The sequence below is a fragment of the Triturus cristatus genome, chromosome 7 (assembly GCF_964204655.1).
Source record: "Triturus cristatus chromosome 7, aTriCri1.1, whole genome shotgun sequence".
In the NCBI taxonomy this organism is placed as follows: Eukaryota; Metazoa; Chordata; class Amphibia; order Caudata; family Salamandridae; genus Triturus; species Triturus cristatus.
Window position 1 is genome coordinate 104,165,348 of NC_140590.1, and position 25,554 is coordinate 104,190,901.

The 25,554-nt window shown below is 46.0% G+C and overlaps 1 protein-coding gene across 1 annotated transcript in view; it reads right to left on the minus strand.

Moving 5' to 3' along the window:
- The window catches only part of KCNN4 (potassium calcium-activated channel subfamily N member 4), a 598,479-nt gene that overhangs the window by 118,917 nt on the left and 454,008 nt on the right, over nucleotides 1-25,554 (minus strand). The window contains exon 6 of the mRNA XM_085615741.1: nucleotides 2,738-2,856. Within this exon, the coding sequence (XP_085471867.1) occupies nucleotides 2,738-2,856 (119 nt within the window). The remainder of the gene's footprint in view (nucleotides 1-2,737; nucleotides 2,857-25,554) is intronic.

The following is a 25,554-nucleotide window of genomic DNA, read 5'->3' on the forward strand; positions in this document are numbered from 1 at the left end:
GGGGTGAAACTCCAGAAGTTTCTTCCACTTCAAAACTGGCACATTTGTAGTTCACCCTGACAGTGATTTTGGTTGTAGTTTGAGAAGGGTTTTCACTCCCCTCACACTCATGAGCACCCTCCTGGACCTGTGCATACTACAGAAGAAGGACTGCCCTGCTGCCAGAGGATTGCCCTGTTGCTTGAGGCATGTCCTGTTGTCTGAGATGTTTGAGAAGTAAGACTGGACCTGCTCCCTTCATCCGAGGCACAGTGACTCCAAGGGTCAAGTGGCTGACCTCCTGTTTTGAGCTACAAGGACGGAACAATCTCAAGAGGCCTCCCTGCAACTGCCCTGCGGACCTGCTGCACTTGACCTGCAATTGGACCTGCTTGTGCCCTGCGGGCCATTGGTAGATTGAGCTCCTGATTCCCAAGAGGTGCCTCCCCAGGTGAGCTCCTCTTCTGAAGAACATAAGAGATCCTGAGGTTTTGGGCTCTTTGAGACCACAAACAGACCCATTCCAGTTGAAATCTCGCCGACCGCTAATGCAAAGCTCCAGTGGAACCGAGTCTTCATACTAGAGCAACGAAAGGCAACCTAGGATCTGCACTTCGCGCTATAGGAACAACATCCAGCACTGACCACCAACACGAAGCTCCAACAACGATCATCCTCAACCCCCACCAGGGTCTTCCCGCTACAGCCATGCCCAACCTGCTGTTTGTGGTACAGCGACGACTTTTTGCAATGCTCTACGTGCTCCTCCTGGCGGCCTCCTTCACCACGACTGTTTACACTGGACTATGAGAAGGTAACTTTTTCTGCGGAACAAACCTGGTCACTGTATCCCGCTTATGCTCCATCGCAGCCAGCCTGAACTTGTGACTTTCTTTGGTGTAGCATGACCAGATAACCAGCAGTGGCAATTTGTGCTTGTGGGCGCTATACTTACATAAAACTTTGGAATTGCATATCTCCTATCGACTGATTGGATTTGTAGTGTTTTGCTCTCATGTTATTTATTACATTTGACTCAATTTTTCTAATTTGGTGTGGGATTTTGTGTGTGTTGCATTTTCATTTTATTACTGTTTGAGTGCTGCATAAATACTTTACACATTGCTTGTAAGTTAAGCCCTGCTGGTTTTGTGCCAAGCTACCACAGGGTTAAGCACAGGTGAATTTAGTAACTTTTGTTGTTCACCCTGACAGTGATTGTGATTCTTATTTGAGAAGGGTCTTCATCCCCCTCAACCAAAAACCCAATTTCTCACAGTTGTTGCTGCTTTGAGGGATTTGGAACCTGCTAGTGGAATCATTTTCATGTGGCTTTTAGTAAGGCCTATTATAGATCAATATCCTTTAAAGACTCAGCTTCTGCGTTTATACTGTGCATTTCACTGTCAGTGTGGTTGCTAAACAGGCAAGTGCCACAAAAAGAAAGATTTGAGATTTTCTTCTGTGCACAAGGTTTTGCATCCATCAGCCACAAGCAGACCACCTTTAGGCACAGAGGTCTAGCTTGGTGAAGAGAACCACTCCAACACTTACCTGCCGAGGAGTAATCCAGTATTTGTAGCAATAGTATTGCAAATTGCCTTTGCTTAAGAAGAGAAAATGACTACACTTAACTGAAATAATTCACTTCCTTTAGGTACTGTGTTGTACTGTCCTTTTCTTGGAAAATACATTTTCTTCAGCATTGTTTCCCAAACTGTGGGTCCCAACCCACTGTTGGGTGTACAGTCAAATTGCTGTAGGTCACCAAAGTCCAAGCAATAAATAAAGATAGCTTTAAATTCTGTATTTATCTTGTCACATTTGCTTTGCTTTAAAGACAGAAGTCATATGTCAGGCTATGTCTTCCGACACATTGCTGCTTATTTTTGAACACGGAAATTGGTGTTTACAAACTCCTCTCACATAGCACTTAGAGAGAGAAATGTAAAGTGAATTATGTGACAGTCTTCTTGCTGTAGTACAGAGACTAAGAAAGAGAAGGCAGTAGAAATTCATTGTTTTGTAACATGCAACAAAATGTAAATAACTTTAAATAAATTGTACACATTCAGCAGTAAGCAAAACAAAAATAAAGCACATTTTTTCTTTTAATTGTGACGTGTGATTTTAATAGGATTAAAAAATCAAGACACTTTATGTGGTGATGCACTAATGAGAAATATTCACTGAAACCGATTTCCACACACTGTCATTTAAGTTCAATATAGTTTCATCAGTAAAACTGAATGTATGTGTAAATTTATTGGCCATTTCAAGGGAAAATGTGGTGCCTGTAAATGACAGTGCGCTACCACACGATAGGCTTTAGTCACATTAAAAAATGTGCCCGCCTCCTGTCAATTAAAGCTGAGCGGGGCACAAAAGTTTGTCTTCCTAAAAATTGGGTTGTGGTTCTAAAAGGTGTGGGCAGCACTGTTCTACAGCTTTTATCTGTATACATTTGAAAATATTTCCACTTTTTAGTGCTCAACTCCACTGGTTCTGTTTGCCATGGATGACACAATCCAAACAGTTGTTAATTTCAGAGGGGCATCTGCTACCTTAATCCAATAGGAGGTGGAGATGGGAATTGTGGTGCTGGAGTAAGCACTCTCTATCCAGCGGATGGATATGGTCTGCTTCACAACATGATCCATTTGGAGCCTGAGGCTGAGGTCTGGCTTTGGAAGAGATGCGCCCTGGAGTGTGGTGGTAAACCAAGGTCAGTGTGTAAAGTGCATTCAGATATACTCACGTGTGAATGGCTCTCAGTAGGTACCGCTGGTGCTGTCTCACGCTCGCGGGTTCCTTCCTCTTGGCATGTTTGTGTACCAGCCAGGCTTCACGCAGAACATTGGCTGCAGCACATTTAATCTGTTGATTAAACATCAAGGATTAAACATAGAGGAAGAGTAGTGGGTTAACATGAGTAAAGTGTTTTTTCTAATTTTCCAATCCTCTAGTCAGAATCCCAGTCTCTTCCTCTCCATGACAGACTTGAGGTTCGTCCTCTGAACCCTTACACTGCTTCACTTCACTTGTTTCCTGCCTCTCTGTCATTCTCTTGTGGGTAAAGAGCTGTTCCCAACCGTTTCCCACTACCTTGTTCTACTCTACCTTGTCCTGTTATCTGATATCCTAGAGCTTCTTGATTCTTGTGTTAATACTGCATTGGTGTCTCCTCTGGTGTTTCCAAACTAATACTTCAATAACACATTTTCAGGATTCAACCTTGCTTTCCAGAGGCAGTATTTCTAAGCAACCAATAAAGCTACACCAGAATGTGTACTGTTTCCACCTATTCTTTTCTTTCAGCGTTCCAGGTATGCTAATGTTGGTGCAAAATGAATGCAAAGGTACAGCTCCCCCCACTGTCTGAGATCCTTGTCTCTTCCCTTCACTCGTTCTCTACAGCTTCTCATTTCAGGAACCAGATGGAACCCTGTCCCCAGCCTGTGTTTTAAGGTGATGCCTTTTCAGTCCCGCGCCTTGTCTTTGAAGATCATTCCCCATGTAGACTCGGTTCTTTGCTCTTTATCTCATTCCTTTCTGAAAGTTACATTTGTAAAGCATAGAACTTTACAAACTTTGCATCGTGTTGTGACATTCTATCTCTTCTCGCGTGAGGATGCCGGAGGCTCTTCTTTATGTATTCAAATTTAATGTTTTCAATCATTTACGTAAATCTTGAAACACTTCTAGGTGCATAGATTTAGTGCTCTGACACTCGACACTATATAAACATCCTAAACAGGTGAACAAATAATCCCAGAACACCCAATACAGTTTTGGGAAGAATGGCATGAATATGCATAGGTTCTTCTGTGTGTCAGAATTAAACAATCTTTGTAATATTATCAAAGTTTCTCATGGATACTTCTAATCACAAATTCCTGATCATGTGAATTCCCCCAGGCACCAGACTGGATCTGAAGAGTTTTCAGAGCACTACTTGTCCTGCGTGCCAGCAGGTGGTGTCCTGCGGCTCCGCGGCAGCTTTGTCCTGCCACCGAAGTGATATCAAAGGCGCATGCAAGAACTAACCCTGCTGACGTCAGTTCCTTTCTCTCTGTGCCTTTGGACTTGGATCTGTAGTTCACTCACTCCCAAACTTTTTTCTTCATCTTTTATGTGCTTTTGCTCAAAATTCTTTTCACAGTGTGCAAGGTAACATGTCCCCAGGTACAACCACAGGATATAAGCCTTTTAGACACTGTCACAAACAGATGTCTGTGAGGATCCCCACTGAGGGATTTCTTTGGTGTTTAAGTTTGCCACACCACTCCTAGTTAAGGTTTAGTTTAAGCTGCACCCAGATGAATCCCAAGGCGATCCAGGAATACAGAGTCAAACTCCACATCACTGTGTACAGATGGAAGACACATGAGTCCTGCTACTGGTCAAAGTCAAGGGCACTGACCAGTTCCCACTTTTGAGTCTGTTTTTACAAAAAATCTTCTTCGCATTCAAAATCATCAGGTGAGTCACAGAAAAACAAGAAAATAAAGCAGGGTTCTGCCCCGTCCCACTGCTCTCAACCAGTGGAGTCATGCAAATGCCACTGTGCCTCTCGGTTTACTACTGAGGAACTAATGCGCCAACCTATTATGATGCACCTCAAACTGTCAGGTCTGTCTGCAAGGTCGCAGCAAATAAGGCTTTCAGGAAGCCTTATTGAGCGTTTTCGGCACCCATCAGGCTTCCTCTTGTGCACCTTTGGACCCCATGAATCCGAGGAGGCCTCCAGTCAGATTACCATTGGTAGATCCATCATCAATGCCGTCTGTGCCTCTTCCACGCTCTGCGGGATCTGCTCGGACTCAGGCTCCTGCACACAACCTGATTTAGGGCCAGATTACGAGTTTGTCAGTCTTCAAACTGCAAACTAGGCGGTCCACCCACCTTATTACGAGTTTGCTGAATGAAAAACTGCCGGAGCACCGCAGACACCGTCAGCCAATCGCCAACTGACTTGACGGTGGTCGGGGGAAAGCAGCTGTCATTGAGCGGTACTGAGAAATTCACCGCCGTTCGAATTACAAGTTGGCTTACCGACGAGCCGACTGTGGAAGTGGGACTGCCTGCTTTGAGTCGACAGAATTGAAGTATTTGGCCTGCTTACTCAGCCATTCAGTCACTGACATGGATACCTTCCTCCAGGGCTCTACTTTGCAATAGCATCTTGACCCCGACGTAAACAGCCCTGTTGGCACCAAAATCCAAGTAAGCCCACTTTATACTATTTACCCATTGACTGAACTGGACACATTTGATCCCAACTCCAGCAATGTGAAAGTACTGGTAGTAGTTTTTTTTTCACATGTATCATGTATATATGTACACTGCAGTAAAAAAATTAAGGGCGGAGCGTAAACTCTGCTCGGCCGGCAAAATTCACTGAGTTTTTGTCACTCCGCACTCCGCTTGGAGAGCAGAGTTCTGCAAAAACTCCATACGCCAACACATAGCGGAGTGTAGCGCTGCACCACCCCAGGCCCTGAACCCACACCACCCAGACAAGCGATGTGCAAGTTGTCAAAAGCAGCTTGAGAAGCAGGATTTAAAAAATAAATGAGTCAGCATTCAGAACGAGGCTTGAAACGAAGCCTCGTTCTGAATCCAAACACGTTTGTTATTTGAATCCCGCTTCTCAAGCCTCGTTTAGATCCGCTTGAACCTCGCTTGTCTGGGTGTTTGACATTTAAGCCTCATTTTGAAGGAGGACAGTGCAGATAGCTTGGGTCCAAGAATGCAGCGCAGGAGTTTGTCAGCGCTTCGGTACCCCCTTGTAGATCTTTCCAGTGACTGTTGGCGAGTGTACATTGTAATACGGCGGGTGGGAGACTGCAGCCGTGGCGGTCTACTGGGACCGCCACCGTGGCAGTTGGACAGCCAAACTCGTAATCAGGCCCTTAGATTCCGACACCAAAATCAATCCCAATTTTGGCCACATTGCTGCAGGCCCCAAAGCCACAGGTGGACTCAATTGTTCTGTACCACTGCAAAACAAATACAACCCTCCTTCAACCAAAGTTGCGTTCCATGCAAGTCCCAACCCAACCTCATTCACACTCTGACTGGACTTTGCCATTATCTAGGAACTGCCCACAAATACTCCACAACATCTTTGGGTCGGATTCCGATTATGACCAACATGGCCTGGGCGATAACAATATAGATGACAGGAATGCATCCACCTAATATGGTGGCAGCAGCCCGCTTTAGGGGTTAGGCCAGTGGTTTGGACACTTTCCTTGACACTGGGTTGTGTGACCCCCCACCTCACCCCCTCACTCTCCAACAGAAGAATCAACCTCATGTACTATAGTGACGAAGCACATGGCTGAAGTTTTAGACTTGCAGCTCTCTTCTATAGAGGCCAGAATGAATATCTTCACAGAGGTTCTGCAGTCTGGCTCGACGTTGACAGATACAAAAGAAAATGCCCGCCTAACCTACAAAAATATTAGTAGTTACGAATCCTAAAAATGTATTAATGTGTTGTAGGCTCAGAAAGACTTTGTCACAAATTATTATTCTTTATTTTATCAATGCGTAATATCACAGTACTTTCTCTTCATCACAAAACAGGGAAAGCATCCCTGCCCCGTTAACCCATTCAGAGACACTTTTTCCTTTTAATAAGGCCCAACTGACACGCTAATGGGCGTTTGGGCCAAGCCTTGCTCTTGCATGACAGCAAATAGGCAAGTGGCCAGGTGCTACAGACAAGCCCCAGGTGACCCTGCCTTTCGTCTTAGCATCCCACGCCTGAGAACTTAGTTGTCCAGGCATTTACAACTAGGGAGAATCTGAACTTGTTTCCTTCAGCACCTCCCGATAGGAATTGAAACGTATGGAGACTTTGTGAAAAAGGTTGTTTTCCTCGGCCAGTCCTGCCCTTCACTTTGTTAGTGCTAGCTGTCACCTTGTATGGTACTTACATGCATTGTAGGACATGGTCAACAAGATCTTGCTGGCAGTCTGACATAAATTCGACTCCAAACTCACACAAATATTTTAGGTTGGCCAAGATGAGGCAAAGTATGTAATCTGTTCAGGACTACAGACTGCAGACTGCTTAGGCACGGTCGTCAGTACCAGCCTGGTGCTTCGGAATCACACCTGGACAAGACTCATGGTTTTTCGCATGATGTTCAGGCATCATTAATGGATTTGCCCTTTGACTGCACCTGCCTATTTGGAGGAAAAAGTAGACACTGTACTGGAGCACTTTAGAAAACAGCAAGGCCACAGCATGCTACCTTTGCCTTTCTGCACCCATATATCAGTATCCCTAACACTTCTTTCCCTTTTGAGTTTAAGGAAGGGGTATGGTGTAGATCCATCATCAAGGCTCGCCTCCTCAGTAGCAGGCTTCCCAGTCTTTTTAAAGCTGGGCCAGGAGATACAGCCGGCAACGTCTAGGCCAGCAGAGACAATGACCAACTCAATCCCCCTGCCTGCATCACTACCCAGCCCCCTGCCCCTCCTGCTTCAGCATCCAAGCTGCTTTAGGTAGACCTCGGCAGCACATGGCCACCCTGTAGGAGGCACAATAAGTCATTACCTGCAGTCATGGCAGAGCATTATATCCGACAAGTTAGTCCGCCAAAAAGCTCAACAGAGTTACACTTTGCCCTTTCTGTTCGATCCGCTGCATATGACACTTACATCAGAGAGGCTTATGGGGGACAATTTGTCCATTTTACAGTATGACGTCCAGGCTTTTTTGGTTAAAGGGAGAGGGTTCTGTCATTGGAAATAAGGGCGTGATGTTATTCTGGTTATTTCCTAGATGCTAACGCTGTCCCATGTTCTAGCTTCCCTGAATCCAGGACTCTAGATGGTAGTGCTGGATCTACAGAATCCTTAATTTCATATTCCTTTCATGGAGTCCCACCAGGGCTGTCTGTGCTTCAAGTTGGGTCAACTGCATTCTTTAATTGTTCTTTTTCTCCTTTAACCTCACCAGTGTCCTTCAGGTGGTCATAAAAGTGATGACGGTGGTCGCAGCACATCATCACAGGCCAAGTATTCCAGTCTACCCTTACGTTGATAATTGGCATTTGAAGGCAGGCTCATCCCTGAATGCCGAGGGCCATCTCCAGACAACAGCAAAACTCCCACTCTCTGCCGAGTTTCTCAAGCAACGCACCAAAGTCACTCATGAGTTCTTTGCAGAAGCTCCCATGCATCGGAATCCTCTCGGATACCGTGCCGTTTCGAGCCTTACCTTTGGCTCAACGTGTCCAGGACATGCGAGCTATGATCCTGATGTTTCACGCTTGGTCCTGGATCTCAGGGGTTTTGAAACTACTTGGCCTCTTGCATTTGAGGTGGAAGTCAGAGGACTCTGTTCTCTGGCGGAGGCGCACGCTCCACACCAACTTGTTCAAACTGTGGACCATTCACCTGGTGATGAAAGCCTTCCTTACAACCCTCAAAAGGAGGCTTGCTCAGGTCTTCAAGAACAACACCACCGCCGCATAGTGCAACAAACAGGAGAGGGTGAGGTCCGGGTCCTGTTCCAGGAGGCTCTAAGCCTCTGGAACTGGCTGAGCCACCAAAGCATTTCCCTGGTCGTGAACCACCAGGCTGGATCTTTGAATGCCAGGGCGGATGAAGTGAGCCGTGACACCTAGCGGATTACGAACGGCAGTTACACCCTGTGGTAGCACATTCCATCTTCCAGCAATGGGGAGAACCTTGATTTAATCTGTTTGCCACTGTTGAGAATGCACTATTTCAATTTAAATAACAATTACGTACCAAGCAAATAAGAACGTAAATAAGTGGTGAAAGATGTGCCTTACACAATAAAATAACCATCTAAAACTTCAGACCCAGGTTCATAATAGTCGATAAAAACAATTACATGTGAATGCTAAAATCATATTTAAAATCAGTTAGAACTGCAAGACAAATGTTAATAGATTGCAATTGTTGGAAAAAAGCCGGGGCTGGCCTACAGTTGCTAAGACTGTGCCTCAGCATCCATGGTTTAATAATCCCTCTTCCCTCATAGTGCTTTGAGATGATACCCGCCACATGGAAAACCCGTATGGATACCACATCAATCATTCATTTTTGGAAATAAGCCCTGAAAGTGGATGGTGTTCAGTCTGAATGAGGTTAACAGAAACCTGTGGTAACTATCTGTTACCCACAGCAAATAGGACTGCAGCCCAATTTTGGATGTAGTTTCCAAATATAGTAACCGTTCAGCTTTAAGCTTTCTTTCTTAACCCTATCTTCTTCAAGGTTAAGGACATTTATGTGCTTTAATTCATCTCTATATATCCCCATAAGGCTCTCGGGGTCCTTCAAAAATTCAGGTCTGCCCAGTCTACTACACATCAGTTTGACATTTCCCACCCAGGGGATCTCTTGGGCAAGATCACTATTCAGGCAATCCTGTACAATTAATCTGTTAAAAGAAGCTTCCTCTTGTGTCCAGATCTTATGCCATAATAAAAGAGGGTGCAGTAGGCTAAGCTTTTCCACAAAACTGAGCCCCAGTGGATAACATACGAGGAGCTCGATTGGGGGGCAGCATGTAGTCGCCTCAAGAACTTCTTTTCAAGGGCCTGTATGGGGCTAGTCTTTGCATGTCCCCATACACCTGCCCCGTAGGTGACTCTACTGACACGCTATTCCTTATATATCTGAAGCATCTCCTTTAACAGTTTCCCCAGGTGCCTGGCAAGCCTCAATACTGCAGAAAACGGTTTCTCAAACTGAACCTGTTTTGCCCTTACAAAGTCTTTTCAATTGCCTCTGAAATCAAATTGTACCCTCAAAAAAAGAAATGAGGAGACTGGGCATAGCTAAACGTTGTTGAAAAACAGGGGACGGTATTTATTTTTAGTAGTCCCTCTAAAAATGACAAAGACTTGTAACAGTTGACATTTCAGTCTAAGTTTGCCTTAAAATTCGAAAACCTGTTGGAGGGGGCTAGTGGTATGAGTCAATAGCAGCACATCATCTGCGTAAAGGAGGTCAGGAACAGGGCACTGACCAACCCATGGCAGTTCTTTACATGACCCATCAGCTCACTTCTATAGCCTGTTGATGTATAGTGAAAATAGAAATGGGGTCAAGACACAGCCCTGCCTGACCCCCCCCTATTAAGGCTAAATGCCTACATACACTCCCAAGTGTCCCCATATCGCACACTCACAGATGTGCAACAGTAAATTTCCCTCAACAGTTTCACTATATCTGAATCCACACCCAGGTCCCCTTCAAAGACCGCAATGTGCTGTGGTCAACACAATCAAACACGCTTGCGAGTGCCATAAAATCCATGTATAGTGACCCCCTTTTTGCACAGTATATTTATCAATAATCAAACTGTTTAGTAGTTCTGAGGCCCATTCAGAACCCATACCCTCTGCTGAAAGAATCTTGTGCTCCTTTGCCCAGGAGTCTAGCCTGACTAGCAAGATCTTTCATGACACTTTAACCAGGGAGTCCAGCAGAGAAATGGGTTGATAACATCTGGGCTCCCCAAGGTTTCCTTTAATGAAAATTGGAACAGTAAGTACATGGACTATGGGCCTAACTTGCCAGCGTTACATACCGCTAGAAAAAAACTATTCAGGAGGAGGACCACAGGTTGTCCTTGAAAGCATCAACTGAAACCCCATTCGTACCAGCACTTTCGTGTTGCGACTAGCTGTTTGGCCATGGGTAACTTCTTCTAGTGTGAATTCCGGTGGCCAAGCACAAGTTAGTTGACATTCCTTGAGAATCTTCTCATATATCCCTCTGAAGGGTAAGCATGGCATGGCATAAATAGTGCTGAAGTGGTCTGTCCTGACAACATTACCAATGCCAACTGCCTTTGGGCGCCTAAAAAAAGGGTTGATTGATGATCTGTCAAAAGGCCATATTAGCCACAGTTCGCTGGCCTCTATAACGGCATCCCAGGCCTTTGCCTTAATCTTCTTATTCCTTGCCTTAATCTTCTTATTCCTTGCCTTCCTTGCCTTCTGAGCTGACTTATACTCACCCCTTCATTGTAAAATTTGCACTTTATCTTTGGTCGTAGAGCTCAAGGCCCTCTTTAGATTTCTGTGTTCAAGTAAACAGCTCGAAGGATTTCTCCATGCCCTTTATCAGGTTGGTCAAAAACCCACAGGATTCATCTTGTACCATTTCATCATCCTAACACCTCAGTATCTTTCACAGGGTCCTGAGGGTCACTACTACATTTCTTGCCTTCCAATTGAATGCTGATGCTAATTGGGTTGTGGTCACTTGCACAGTTGATGTGGGTTTTCCAGTCAGTTATGTAAGACGTACAATTCTCCGTGACCAAAATAAAGTCTATTGTGGACCCCTCCCCTCAACCTGTAAATGGTAACAAATGTGAAGGCGGGCCACAGACTTCATTGGCAAAGGCCGGATTATTGTTAATAAAGCACCTGTTTATTGCCACCCTGTAATCGTTCTGTGAAAAGTGTGTTTGCCCTTCCTCCTGTGGGACGAGGCAGCCAAAAAACTGCTATGCAGGTAGACTGCATGAATGAGCATTAAAGTCCCCCAGATGACATATGTCTCAGTGTTCTCACTATGACAGCTGATGCCTAAAACTCTTTGTAGATTATCTACCAGCCCCCTCCTATTCTGATTTATTAAAAAAATTATAATAGTTAATTAGCACAAAAATAAGACCCTTTGCCTGTGACACCCTGATTATTTGATAGTATGGTAAGATGCTTAAAAACACCTTTTCCGGAAGCTTTATGGAAATCAATGTACAAGGCCCCCCTTTTGCCCTCCCTGTCCTAGAGGACTACGCTGGCATGTTATAGGCTGCATATCCACTTAAATGCAAACTTGATATGGCCCATGTTTCTTGAAAGCATAGAAACATTCTCGATAAAAGTCAGTCAATCTGTATTAGCCAAATTAGTCCTGAGCCCGGCTACATTCCAGACATAATCTTTTCTAATTTTGCCAGGTTCATTTATTTATTTATTTTATAATTTTACATAGCGCTGAATCACCCTAAGGGGTATCTCTGCGCTTGTAACAGACCTACAACCGCGGCAAACAAATTAAAAAAGATAAGTTTCCAGAAGCTTTCTGAACTGGAGAAAGGTCATATCAGTACGGAGGTATTGTGGAAGGTTGTTCCAGAAACTTGGGGCAAGGTAAGAAAAGGCTTTACCACCAGTACGCGACTTCTTGATTCTGGGAATAGAAAGTAATCTTTTAGATCCAGATCTAAGAGAGCGTAAGGGAGTATAGGTGTTACATTTCCTGGCAAGATAGGAAGGACTAAGCTTATTTAAGGCCTTAAAGACCATGCATCTTATCTTAAATTCCACTCTTTTCTTCACTGGGAGCCTATGAAGCTTTGTTAACAAAGGCATAGAGGGAGTCCTGGGCGGTAATCCCGTCACTAGACGGGCCGCCGTATTCTGTATGACCTGTGGTTTACCTAGGGAGGCTTCATGCGTTGACAGAAGCAGAGCATTGCAATAGTCGATTCTGCTCATAATCAGAGCCTGAATCAGAGTCCTCCTGGTTGAAATAGGAAGCATTGATATATCAACTTCAATTTCAGTCTGAGGCTGTTGAACTGATAGTCGGATACTTTTTGTGGTCATTTCCCTTGAAGCTCAGGAGCTCTGGCGCAAACGTTTAAAAACAATTCTCAAACTTCTTTTAGTGCACAAATAACCACAATTGTGTACACTTAACAGGGCCTCAAGGGGCACTCTCAAAGGGTGTCATGCGAAGGGCAACAGAGAACTCTAGTCCATGTCCAGTTGCCTGTGGTAAGCTCTGACACTTCACAGGAATGTCCTCTTCAACTTATTTATGCTCCTGGAGCCACCTTGGGGATCAGCCTTATAATCCTTGGAGATCTTTCTGCTTGGGGATCCAACCTCCTCAGGCCCTTTTCACAGGTCACAGATGCCAAATACAGCAGGTTCAGCCCACATGGTATCCTTATACAAGTCCAGCAGTTTTCTGAGGAAGGCTGAGAGAGGGTTCAGATTTGTAGTCTTTACCAGCCTGTGAAGGTTCCCAGGCCCTGAACTACCTATTTTTAGGTCGAGCATTCAAGACCTCTTGTATATACTTTAGTATATCAATCAATCAATCAATGAAAACTTTATTCGGATCATTACAATCCATAAAAGTACAGAAAAAAGACAAAACATTTATAAAATCATGCAATTAGACACTAAAATACTGTTTTGCACATGAGGAGTAAACCATATTACTTTAGGACATTGTTAACCGGGCACGAACCACAGTTTTTAGGAAAGAGCTCACGCGAAAGACAAGTTCATCGTCATCCAGGGACAAAATCATTGAAAATGCAAGTTCCAGGCTAAGTGGTTTTAGTTTTTTGAAATATGGCGTTAAAAACCATTTAATGTACTTCATGTAAAATTTACAAAAAAATAAGAAATGTAAAATTGTTTGCCTGCTCTGGGAGTCACAAGGGCATGGCTCAACACATTGGTCGTTAAAATTCCATAAAGGAAAGCTAAGTGCATATTTAATAGTGCCTGCCCTAAGGCGAAATATAAGGCCACGCTCCCAATGGCTCAGCGGGAGGGTTAAATAACTGGGTGTCGGAAAAATTGTGAGATTACGGGCTAGGTATCCACAGACACTGGGTTTCAAAGACTCCCTTACTACCCTTTCAGCATCAAATGACATATAAAGTGCTTTTTTAGTATATACTTATCATATACTTATATGTGTTTGTACTTTGTGGGCTCTGGAGATCAGCCCTAGGACTTGTCTGCTTCCGCTTCGGGGATTTTTTTCTGTTCAACTGCCTCTATTTACCAGTCTTGATAGAAAACGACCAGCACAGGTCAGTAAAACACCAGAATTGCTTTCTGCTGAGGGACTTTCTTTTTTTTATTTCTCTGGCAACTGCCTCTATTTAACTTTCTTGATAGAAAACGACCAGCAGAGGTCAGTACTATACCAGAATCACTGTAGCATTCTCTAGATTCCAGTCCACAGAAATTGTCTTCCACGAGCACTCACAGACAATACTATCTTTTTCAAATCTTGTATTTTCAGTGATTTGACAACCGAAGGCCCTGATTTTATATTAAAAACAGAGCTTTGGACTATACCATTTCCCGCTGATAATATTTCTCACCATGTGTTCCCATACCTGGTGTGTCACGCAGTTTGTGGCTTACTTTCCCTCCATGTGAAATAACAGTAGATGTTTCAGCACTCAGGCTAATGTGTTGCATAGCTAAATACATATAAGGTCCCAAAGGCGAGGCTGATTGCTTTGCAAATGCTTGTTTGTAATAGTTTCTGTTTTCTTTACTGCTAACAGGCCCAAAATACCTTGTGTGAGGGTATTTTCGAGATAGGGAATGTCTTCAGCTACACTAAATGTGGGCTCTGAGGGCTAGGAGTGTATGTGGCAAGCGCACTGTGATAATGTCCTCCCACATCTAACACTAAGCTCCAGCTTGAAGCAATCGCTGTAGACTGAAGTCAGGCAGGACAAAAGAAGGGTTTTACACAAGAATTGTCGCAGCATCCTGTTCGCTCTTTGAACTGTGCAAAACATTTACAAGCACTCCAGATAGCTCTATCATGCAGGTTTTGGCACATGGGTGTCAACAGGGGGGGTACAGGTCCCACCCTGCATATTCTGTTGAGCTCAGAGGAGTCATCTCTGACCCCTCAGGTCAGCCTATTGCATGCTCCTGGGAGGAATTTCACACCTCATTCAAGGCTGAGAGGAGCTGGCAAGCTACTACACATTAGCCATCTGAAAGCTCAGGTAGATAACGGTTAACTTTCTAAATGCTACCTGTCCTTAATATTTATTAACAATCCAAATAAATGGGGAGAGGAGGAGCGCCATTGGAGAGGAGGAGCGCCGCCCCACTTTAAAGCCCCTCCCAAAGCCCCAGAGATGAAAAATAAAATGGTAATTTTTTACCATTTTTTTTTTTCATCCACTCGTCCTGAATAATGTATCAGGGCGGGGCCTGCTGAGTTACAGCAGCAGGGAAGAGGGTGGGCTATCTATGTACTGTTTAAAGTGCATATGTTTTTTTGGCCAGCCATCTTGCTACGGCCAGCCACACATGCACACGTTAAACATCTCTAACTCAGCTATCTTAAGACAGCTGATTCATAGCAAGTGCAGGCCTCCAGTGTGCTGGGGAGCGCCAAGTAAGGCTGCTCCCTCCAATCAGGGCGCTGCTCTCATGCTGTGAACAGCGCCAGGATTGGTCAAGGGAGTTTCAACAACCAGTTTCTTCGAAAGAATAAACCCACAGCGGAGGACGCCATGTTCATGTTTTTTTAATTTTTTTAATATATTATTAGCATGTGCCACCACCCTCAGCCCCTCCCCATAAATGCCAGCTGCCACTGATTGAAATGATTTTTTTTTGTAATTGTTTCTAACTAGTCCCTTTCCTGGATTAGCAGTATTGTTATTTTTAATCTGCACTTTGGTTTTCTACACAGGACAGCTAAGAAGTCCTGCACAGTGAAAATAGCTTTTTGGGCGTTGTCACTGTGGGAACATGTTAACACTCATTTTCAACATGTCCCACTTTTAAATACCATGCAGGTGTGCCTTACCTTTTATAACCACTGTGTGTTAGGGGATCCCCTTATTGCCCAACCGTGTGATTTGAAGGTTATTTTTTTGTTAATAAATATTCTCAGGCTTCTAACTTGGAGTTAGCGCAGGTTTCTTTTCCAACTGATTGTATGAGTCATGATTTTTAAACCTGCCACAGAGATGAAGAAAGAATAGTACAAAAATAGCCTCTGGTGCACTGTTTTCATCTTGATATAGGGATATTGACACATATTTCAATTTGAAGGAAAACTTCAGATACTTCACAACTGCTATGTCTTCCAATCGACATATCCAGTGTTATCTTAAGAAGTTTGGGGGCAAGACATACTTTATGGGTCCGTGTCCAGAACAACGTTTTCATTTTATCACCCATCTTTTGCTAATTCTAGCCCCATAATGCCAACCAGTATTGACTGTTAATGGTTGAGATGAAGACATAATTAAGATAGACAGAAAGATCTTTTTCCAAGGGCCCTGTGAAATTGCCCAATGTACCCATGACTTAAAACATCTCGACACGATGGTCGTGGGTACTGAAGGAAAAGCACAATAGCTGTAGTCAAATGGGACATTTTCAGAAAACACGCAAGTCCCCACCACTCTTCAGTGATGAGTCGTGTGTGGCACTCCTAGTCTATTGATTTGCATCCCAAACAAATGGAAACATACCAACACATATGAAACAGCGGACTGGCATGAGCGCTCGGATGGGCCGGAGTATGTGAAGTAATATCCATTGGGAGCAGTGTGTTGGTAGAAGATGACATAACTGAGTTGGTGCAGGACATTACAGAACTTGTAATGATTCCTTTCCTTGAGTTTCTGGTAATGTCTTTACTGGCGTAGAAATGATCATGTCGCCTGCCGGTCAGCTGGCACAACCCTCGTCAGTGAAGGTTGATTGCAACAACTCATTGAAGCTTTTATTTAAAAAGACAAACGCCCTGGGATGGCCAGGGAATGATCATACCTGCTGATGGTTGGGAGAGGATTAGCAATCCCACAATTGGTAAGATATTACCAGGCGGCACAGCTGAGGTTTTTAGTGGAATGGCAGCAAAACACTAGTGCTTTTTAGACAAGGAGGTTGCGGGTATACACATTTGGAAAATTCCATGGCTTCCACAGAGGCACTGCCCACCTGGGGTGTATATTTTCCCAGCAGTGGGGGCAACAGTCGGGTCATGGAACCAACTCAGCCTATCTAAGCAGCTCTCTACCCCATCTCCCCACTTACACCAGTTATTGGGAATGCAGATTTCCCCCTGCACTGCACAGCACATCCTTCTCTCATTGGCAAGACGCCAACTGCAAAAGAATGCAAACTTCTTCGATGTCCAGGGTCCACTAGACTTCCCCCATATACCAAAAGAATTTGGGGTGCCTGATGTGGAGCGATGGTATTACATGAAAATTGGACACTGGTTGACCCCCACTTCGATACGCCCTCACGCGAGCAAACTACTCACTCCTTTTGAGCAGTGGCTTCACTCTAGGCAGGTTGACCACCGTATCCTCTCTGACATCTACGCTTTCCTGGACACTGTCCCTCGCGCCTCGGCCTCCCCCGCCCGCGCGTGATGGGAGTTGGAATGCAAATGTCAGTTCTCTGGCAAAGAATGGTCAGATATTCTGCAGCGGGCTCGCACCTCCGCTTGCAGTGCTTCCGGTAGGGAGACTCTCCTTAAGATGACCCATTTTTGGTATTACACGGCTGCGTGCATCGCTAGGTGTAAAAGGGGAAGCGATGATCACTGTTGACGCCACTGCGACACTTCAGGAACCCTGTCTCATCTATTGGGGCAATGCCCCAAGCTACACCGCTACTGGGACGATGTTCTCGCAGCTATTGAGATGTTTCATACCGATACACCCCGCTTTCCTAGTTACATTTTTCTGGATCTGCTCAACGCACTGACATATGCGAGTCGAAGAGCCATTACCGTAGCACTCTGCGCTAAACAGGGTCTGTTATCTAAATGTGGCACAGATACCACGCCCACCCACACTGATTGGTTACACAAACGTTGGGACTTACTCAGTATGGAGAAGCTAACTCCATCGTGGAACACGCTACTTCTTCTTTTGGAAAGACTTAGGGCCACTGTTTGAAATTCCTATCCACCACTTTTCGGGAACTTTCTTGCCCAACGTACCTACGTGTGCTTTGTCTTTCAATGGACACAGATCAGACACAGCGTAATCCGTCTACGATGTCGCGCAGAGATTGGGAAGGAACCCTTTGATATTGCTTCGTGAGCGCATTCACCCATTCCCTCTCATCTCCCCCTCTCCTCTCCCAGCGCTCTTTACTTTCTTCCCTTCTTCTCTTCCTCTCCTTGAAATTTGCGGCTATTATTCCCCTCGTTCACCCATTCCAAATCCCCTTTTCCTTGCCGGCCTATGGATTTAAGAGAGTGATTATGTTACTTGCCTGTTTGAAAATCAATAAAAATCTATTTAATCCTAAAAGTGAACGTCTACACATAAGGATCACACATGTGTCATACCTTCTCGGGATTGGTTTCTTACTTTTGCTCAGTGAAGTCTAAATAAACACAAGCTGGTTCATTCAGTATCTGTGTCATTGACGCAGAGGCTGACACCGGTGCCCGTCGAGCTTCAGATCTGCGCCTACCGAGGCCGTCTGCGGGTGCGCTGCTTCCCACCGCCAGCCTCGAAGAACCAAAGCACGTCACTGCGTGAACATGTGCCCGAGAGTGTTTGAGGGGGTTGGCACGTGAAGGACAGGCAGATCACCCCGAGCATGTCTGGGGTACCCCTGTCAACATTCAGCAGCACCTGGACGTGGAGCCAGCACCCCGTTGCAGCAGAGCATCGGCAGCCGTTATTAGGGCGCTCACCCGGATATCTCTTCTTAGTCTTGAACCTAAAGGGCACTTGCGAGTCTAAATCTGAATTTGCAGGGACAGGGCGCAGCCGAACCTTGCCAGTGAATGAGAACACCAGTTCCTCTGCTTCCCACTTTCAGGAGGTGAAACACACCTTAATGGTGCACAATCGTGCTGCCACGTTTGACACTTTTTGTGCTACGTTACCACGTTTGCTGCTAACACAGGCCTTTTTGAGATACAAGTGCCTCAGCTCTGGTGCATCATCCGCAACTGACGCTTTCCAGGAAGAACAATGGAAAGTTGTCCAAGGCATCCCCAGATCTCTTAATCCTGGAAATGACGAATATTGCTTTGAGAAGCATCAATGTTACACTTAACGTGGAAGAAAAAAATGTGTGAGCCTGTGCTGACCTTTATGGACACATTTTCTTCGGGAAGAGCAGGCAAACTGATCCACAAAGGGAAAGGAGACTCTGTTAGATCAACGTCTGTCTGGAGAATGTGTACTGTGTTCGCGCATTCCTGGGAAAGGATAGTTTTGTATCAGGCACATTTAAAACAGTTTCAGCCAGTGCCCCTCCGGACTTACGAGGAGAGGACAAGAGCCGCGCGTGGTCGCAGGGCTGCCTGGCGTCCAGATTGCAAATGTGAGCTATTCATCTAAGTCTAAGCCTACACTACATGCGCAAGGCTTTGCGATGCAAGCCCGGGTTGGTCTGGAGGCCCTTCTAGCTGAACATGAACCCAGCCCACAGTCCCCACAGCCTGGTGTTGCCCATGCCATCAGACGTCTGAGCAAGCGTGGGAAGTATTTGAATGCTGTATGGACATTTGTATTTGTTCTTGAATGTTAAGGCTTCCATGGGTGCCCATGAGATACAACACGCCAACAAGTTGCACTTTCCTTCTCAGGAGCAGGATAACTCTGGTTGGAGTTCCAAAAAGTTTGGGAGCCTTTAACAAAAGCTCCATTCACCCACTATAACACCCGATCACTGGGGGAGCTCAGAAGAGAACTGCTGCACAAAACCATGATCCAGACAAAGTTCCTTCGCAAGCTTCCTGATTGATGGGTGTCGCAGTGGGCTTTCACAGTTGTAACTGAGCCCCAGAGTCTCGTCACTACCCTTGGCTAACTTAAGGGTTAGGATGTCACCGTGCATTGAATGATGAGGCCTGTGACTGAAGGACTAGTGCGCTGCAAAGCGTATAAGCCTGCCCAGGATTATACACTTGCTGAGTTTTATTGTAAAGTTCCATTTGCCTTCTACGACGTCTCGACCCTCCATTGCAGAGGAAGACATTTGATGGATCAGGAAAGATGGCCAACCCCCTGCCAATAACAACAAGCGTATGATCAAGACCTCCATCAAGGTCTCCAGAGTGCCATAACTTATCCTATCCAAACTAATACGTTGGCGAGACCTTGACAGAATGAAGGAAGGATTAACCGCAGGAACCCTCAGGGAACTAAAGCCCTTCACCTATGTACAGCGTACCCCGATCCATCACACAAAAGAGCTATTGATGAGGGGTGCTCCACTGGTCATCCCAGAAGCACTGCAAAAGGTGGTTGTGGAACCAGCACTCAGTGGTCACCAAAGCATCTTGCTGCTCAAAAGGCTGCGGTTCCTTTCTCTTAGTGAGTTGAAGAAAGGCATGCTTGGTTCATGGATGTCAAAGCTTCAATACGCAACGTACAGTGCGGGCTGCAGAGCTGTCTCTGCTACCACAGGGTATCTTGTTTTACTCAGTTATGTCTTTTGGCCACTTGCTAGAGGACAGTATCGGCTAGTGTCATCGATGAATGATCCACATTTCCAGAGGTAGGGACATGGACAGATGATCCCCCATATGACATACCAGAGGCTACAAAATCCGTCAGTGGCCCAAAGCTCAACAGAAAGGATTTCAAGATGTCTGTTTCATACATGAGCTCCCATCACAGAAAGACCACGATTTTGTGGCCTCAGGTCAATGGTATTGGGAGATGTTTCATGGCTGCTCTGAGGAAAGCCTTGCACATTATCAAGCTTCCCGAAAGCAGATTTCTCAGCTGCTCTGCCAGACGCTGTTATGTTGTATTGTGTTAGAAATTCTTCTGAAGCGCAGCAGCTACCCAGAAGCGCATGCTGGTGGTAGCAAGCAAAGATAATAGGGGTTAAAGTTTGATGTTAAAATGATAGATTCTTCAAAGATTTCCCAAAACGAAATTAATTTACGTCTTGTCCTCGATGAAGAGGTAGAGTACTCCAGTGTCTGTCTGTTTGTAACCTGAATGAGCGACATTCGGCTCTTTCTCATGTTGAGGGCTGATGAGTGGAGCAGTGGCAGGCGATCACTTAGTTACAGCCTGGAGTAGTTTGCGATAATCTGTAGATGTAGCATAACAACTAGAAGGTGTGACTCTCCTAACGTGCGCATTCTGGGTGAGATCCTTGACTGTAGCAACTGGGGTGGGTGGAGGACTCAACTTCGACGGCCTTCAGCTGTCCGATCAGTCATCAGTTGAGTCTTCAAGCAGGAGTATCCCCGGTTTTTGTATATTTACCTCCATCCAAAGCATATTCATCCAAAGGGTGACTGTGGGGAGGCGCACTCACATTACACCTTGGTGCGTCCCAGAGGATCAGCTGAACAAATTATAATGTTTCTATTGTGCTCATAGGTAATGAAGATAAAACCGTATGGTGATCAAATGAGCTATTGAAAGGACACAGCTATTAAAGTGGAACTTAATGAAGAGCCTCGAGGGACCCTTGTTTCACTGGTTTAGCGGCTGAATAGATCAGTTTAGAAGTTGAATAGAAGAAACGAGATGATAACTGTTTGGGCTCTATCTTGTAAATACAATGTTCCCAAACAAAGGCTGTGTTCCTAATTCCAATTTCATAGCGTCGTGCCGGCAAGATAGAATGAGAGATGGACTCGAAGCCTGCAGAGAGGTCAAGTGATACCACCGCTGCTCTCCGCTCTTCCATCAGTATCCAGCGTAGTTCATCCACCGCAGTAGCCAACGCTGATCCTCTGCCAGGGAGTGAGAAGAAAACCAGACGAACTGAGTCCAGTGTTGAATTTTGGTCCACAAAGGCAGTGATGGCCTTGGCAATGCTAAGGCGCTAAGGATACAGCTCGTGGCACTACTGGTGGGCGACCTGAAATATGCTGTGGAGGAACAGAACTTTAATCCCACAAAATGCAACGCCTGCCCGCACTGTCATCGGAGGATGAAGTACATGATGATCAATAGTGGAAGAAGAGGTTGAAAGCACTCTCTCACCCGAAGAAGGGCTCAGGTAGGACCAAGGCTCTCGCAAGGCACATTTATTGTATGATCAGGATCCTTGCATCATAACTTATGCTCAACGGTCCATGATCCGAAGCATTCACTCACTCGCGTCACATCCCTCTTGAGAACACTAAAGGATGCTCCAGGTGCCGTTCCATCGAGCGCACTCACAAGGCAGAACCGCCAAGGAGGGACATGTTTGGAACCCTCTGAGTTCTGTACACCTATTCCTGCACACTTCCCATCCTGAACTTCTGGCCTTTCACCCTTCTACCAGTGCCAGACCCCCTTAAACACTACATCTGTCGCCAGAAGTTGGGAGGAGATGTAGTGTCTCCACTGCTTGATTGCATCCTCAGGAGCATCCAAGTGCCACCGCTAGTGAGCGCATTCCGTAGACCTGCAAATTGTGAGCTTCCTAGCGGTACAATACAGATGTGTTATCCGAAACCAGTTTGTGTCAGTATTTACTGACACACTACAAATGTTCATGTAGACTTGTGTAGATGTTGTACATGAAACCATTTCAAGCATTGCATGTAGAATAGCATAAAAACGTCATTCTCATCTGTAGGAGAAAACATTCTTCTATGTATAGTCACAAAGTGCCAGGTTGGCTGATGCCGGCCTATTGTTTCCGTCCCCCCCCCCCCCCCCCCCCATTCCACCGTTCTCACTGTTAACCCAATCCATGGTTGTAGATGCTTGATAGGTTTGTGAGGGTGGTGGGGTTGTTTTATGGCTCTAACAGAATGCACAGTGGATGGCTTGACCACATATCACAAGCTAAACTTCATCCAGCTGTGCCATCCGTTGCTAGCGAAGGGGCTGGAAGCTCTGGGAGATCCTTGGCAAGCACCGTTCCATGATGGTGCAGCAAGCAACTTTGGAGAGCTGCCTGCTGTCAGCAGATGAGCGAACTGGCTCTCTCCCAGGGCACTTCTGGTGAGAGGGTCCCCCGCAATGTCTTACGATGAATGACCTGGTGACGGCTCCTTCCTGAGAGCAGCGCAATGACTTCCTCTAGGAAGGTTGGCCAATTGCACTTCTCCCAGTTCTAAACATGCCTCGCTGGTGAAGGATGGACAACACTTCTGGGATCTCATTTCCACCTCCGGCTCCTTTTTATGCGCTCGGTATGAATGCACAAAGTCATGACAGCTGTCCTTCAGTGGGCATGGGAAAGGGCAAGGATAGCCTCTCACAGGCTCAGGCAGCCGTGCAACAGGAGGTGAGTCAGTGTGAGGGATCAGCTCCTGCTACAACATCTGGAATTGGGGATGCAAAGGATTCTAAAGGACTGCAGCCAGGGGGAAATGTCACCACCACTGGGAACTGGCGACAAGCACCTTTTAGAAAGGCGGGAAGGCCGCACAGGAAAGAATCGGCCACATGGTCGGTGTTCTTGGGTAGGATTTCGTCCACCGGTCCACCGTTTTGTTAAAGGAAAACGGAAGGTCTGGTTGAGTTCATGAATATGGTGTCTTCCACAGCGAAGCTGTAGGAGGAAAGGTGGGCTTTATATTTATACAAGTATCATGCTTCTATGACAACATACAGCTGCACTGGTTAAAGTGCAGGGGCTACGAAAGCTCCATCGTTCACATCCATGGTGGTGCACTTTCTACCCACACTTCCGAGGGACTGCACCCCCTTCACCACTCACCGCCATGGTACATATCCTTCTAACCCCACTTGCAATGTACTAATACTCCTTAGAAGACTCATACGTATAAGGCACAACACCTACTTTTACCCTCACTTCAGAATTTCCATCCTTACCGCTTTCACCTAACCTCCATGGTACCACACATCGTCCTAGACTCGCCTTTAAAGTTTCCACCTCTTCCTCTTCACCACTCAACTCCTTAGAATTGCATATCTTTCTAACCTATGACCTCGCTAAAATGTCTCCTACTCACTATCAAACTACTGCACTTCCTTTTTCCACTTCACTAATTCACTTGCCACACATATTTTCACCCTCACCTATAATGTACATCTCCCCCTGCATTTCCATATATTCATACAGTTTCCTCTTCCTTTTCACCACACATATTCAAGATTTGCACATCCTTACGCCCTCCCTTTCAAGGTACTGCACCTCCATCTACTGTAACTCCTAAAGTACCGCACCTCCTTGACTCCAGACGCCACTCGTCTCCTTGGTATTGTACATAATTTTACTCCCACTTTAAGGTACCTTTTTCTACTGCCTCTGTCCAAGAACGATGCCTCACCGATGCCTCCATCACTAACCTCTGCTATGACAGCTGCTTCAGTGTCTGTTTCTGCAGCATTGCTCCTCATTGACCATGGAGATCACTGGTGCAACACATCTTTCAACGCTCACTTCAAAGGGACCACGCTGCTTTCTCTCCACACTTCTGAAGGCACACATCTGCACGGCTTCGCCACCGTTGAACTCCTCCCTCCATGATACCGCTACTTGCCCCCACCTCCCTCCATGATACCGCTACTTGCCCCCACCTCCCTCCATGATACCGCTACTTGCCCCCACCTCCCTCCATGATACCGCACACTTGCCCCCACCTCCCTCCATGATACCGCTACTTGCCCCCACCTCCCTCCATGATACCGCTACTTGCCCCCACCTCCCTCCATGATACCGCTACTTGCCCCCACCTCCCTCTATGATACCGCTACTTGCCCCCACCTCCCTCATGATACCGCTACTTGCCCCTACCTCCCTCCATGATACCGCTACTTGCCCCACCTCCCTCTATGATACCGCTACTTGCCCCCACCTCCTTCCATGATACCGCTACTTGCCCCCACCTCCCTCCATGATACCGCTACTTGCCCCCACCTCCCTCCATGATACCGCTACTTGCCCCACCTCCCTCTATGATACCGCTACTTGCCCCCACCTCCTTCCATGATACCGCTACTTGCCCCCACCTCCCTCCATGATACCGCTACTTGCCCCCACCTCCCTCCATGATACCGCTACTTGCCCCCACCTCCCTCCATGATACCGCTACTTGCCCCTACCTCCCTCCATGATACCGCTACTTGCCCCCACCTCCCTCCATGATACCGCTACTTGCCCCTACCTCCCTCCATGATACCGCTACTTGCCCCCACCTCCCTCCATGATACTGCTACTTGCCCCCACCTCCCTCCATGATACCGCTACTTGCCCCTACCTCCCTCCATGATACCGCTACTTGCCCCCACCTCCCTCCATGATACCGCTACTTGCCCCCACCTCCCTCCATGATACTGCTACTTGCCCCCACCTCCCTCCATGATACCGCTACTTGCCCCTACCTCCCTCCATGATACCGCTACTTGCCCCCACCTCCCTCCATGATACCGCTACTTGCCCCTACTTCTCTTCTCAGTTCATTCCACTAGCCTTCGGCTAGGTTTGAAATAACATACACATACATCCTCTACTCTTTTCTCTGCCCTTTGCCTGGCTACAAACTGCCCTCTCCCCTCGTTTCCGATAATTCATCAATGAAACCACGATGATGTAGTGCTAGGTCCAAAGCTTTATAATGTTTAGATTAGCTAAAAGCAATACACACACTATCAATGTAAAATACGAAAACAATTCTTAAATTCTTATCCTTCCTACTTGTACAGTTAAAATCACCCTCTCTGCTTATACTGGCCCTTGCTACAGAATACAACATGCAGTGGCAAAGCCAATACATCTGGGGATAAATTGCCAACATATGCACTGATAGCACCGTGGAGGAAGCCAGCAGGAAGGACAGAGGGCTGGAGCTCTAAAGTGGTCCTTCTTCAGTTCAGTGCAAGCACTCGCGTGGAGGTGGGAGGAT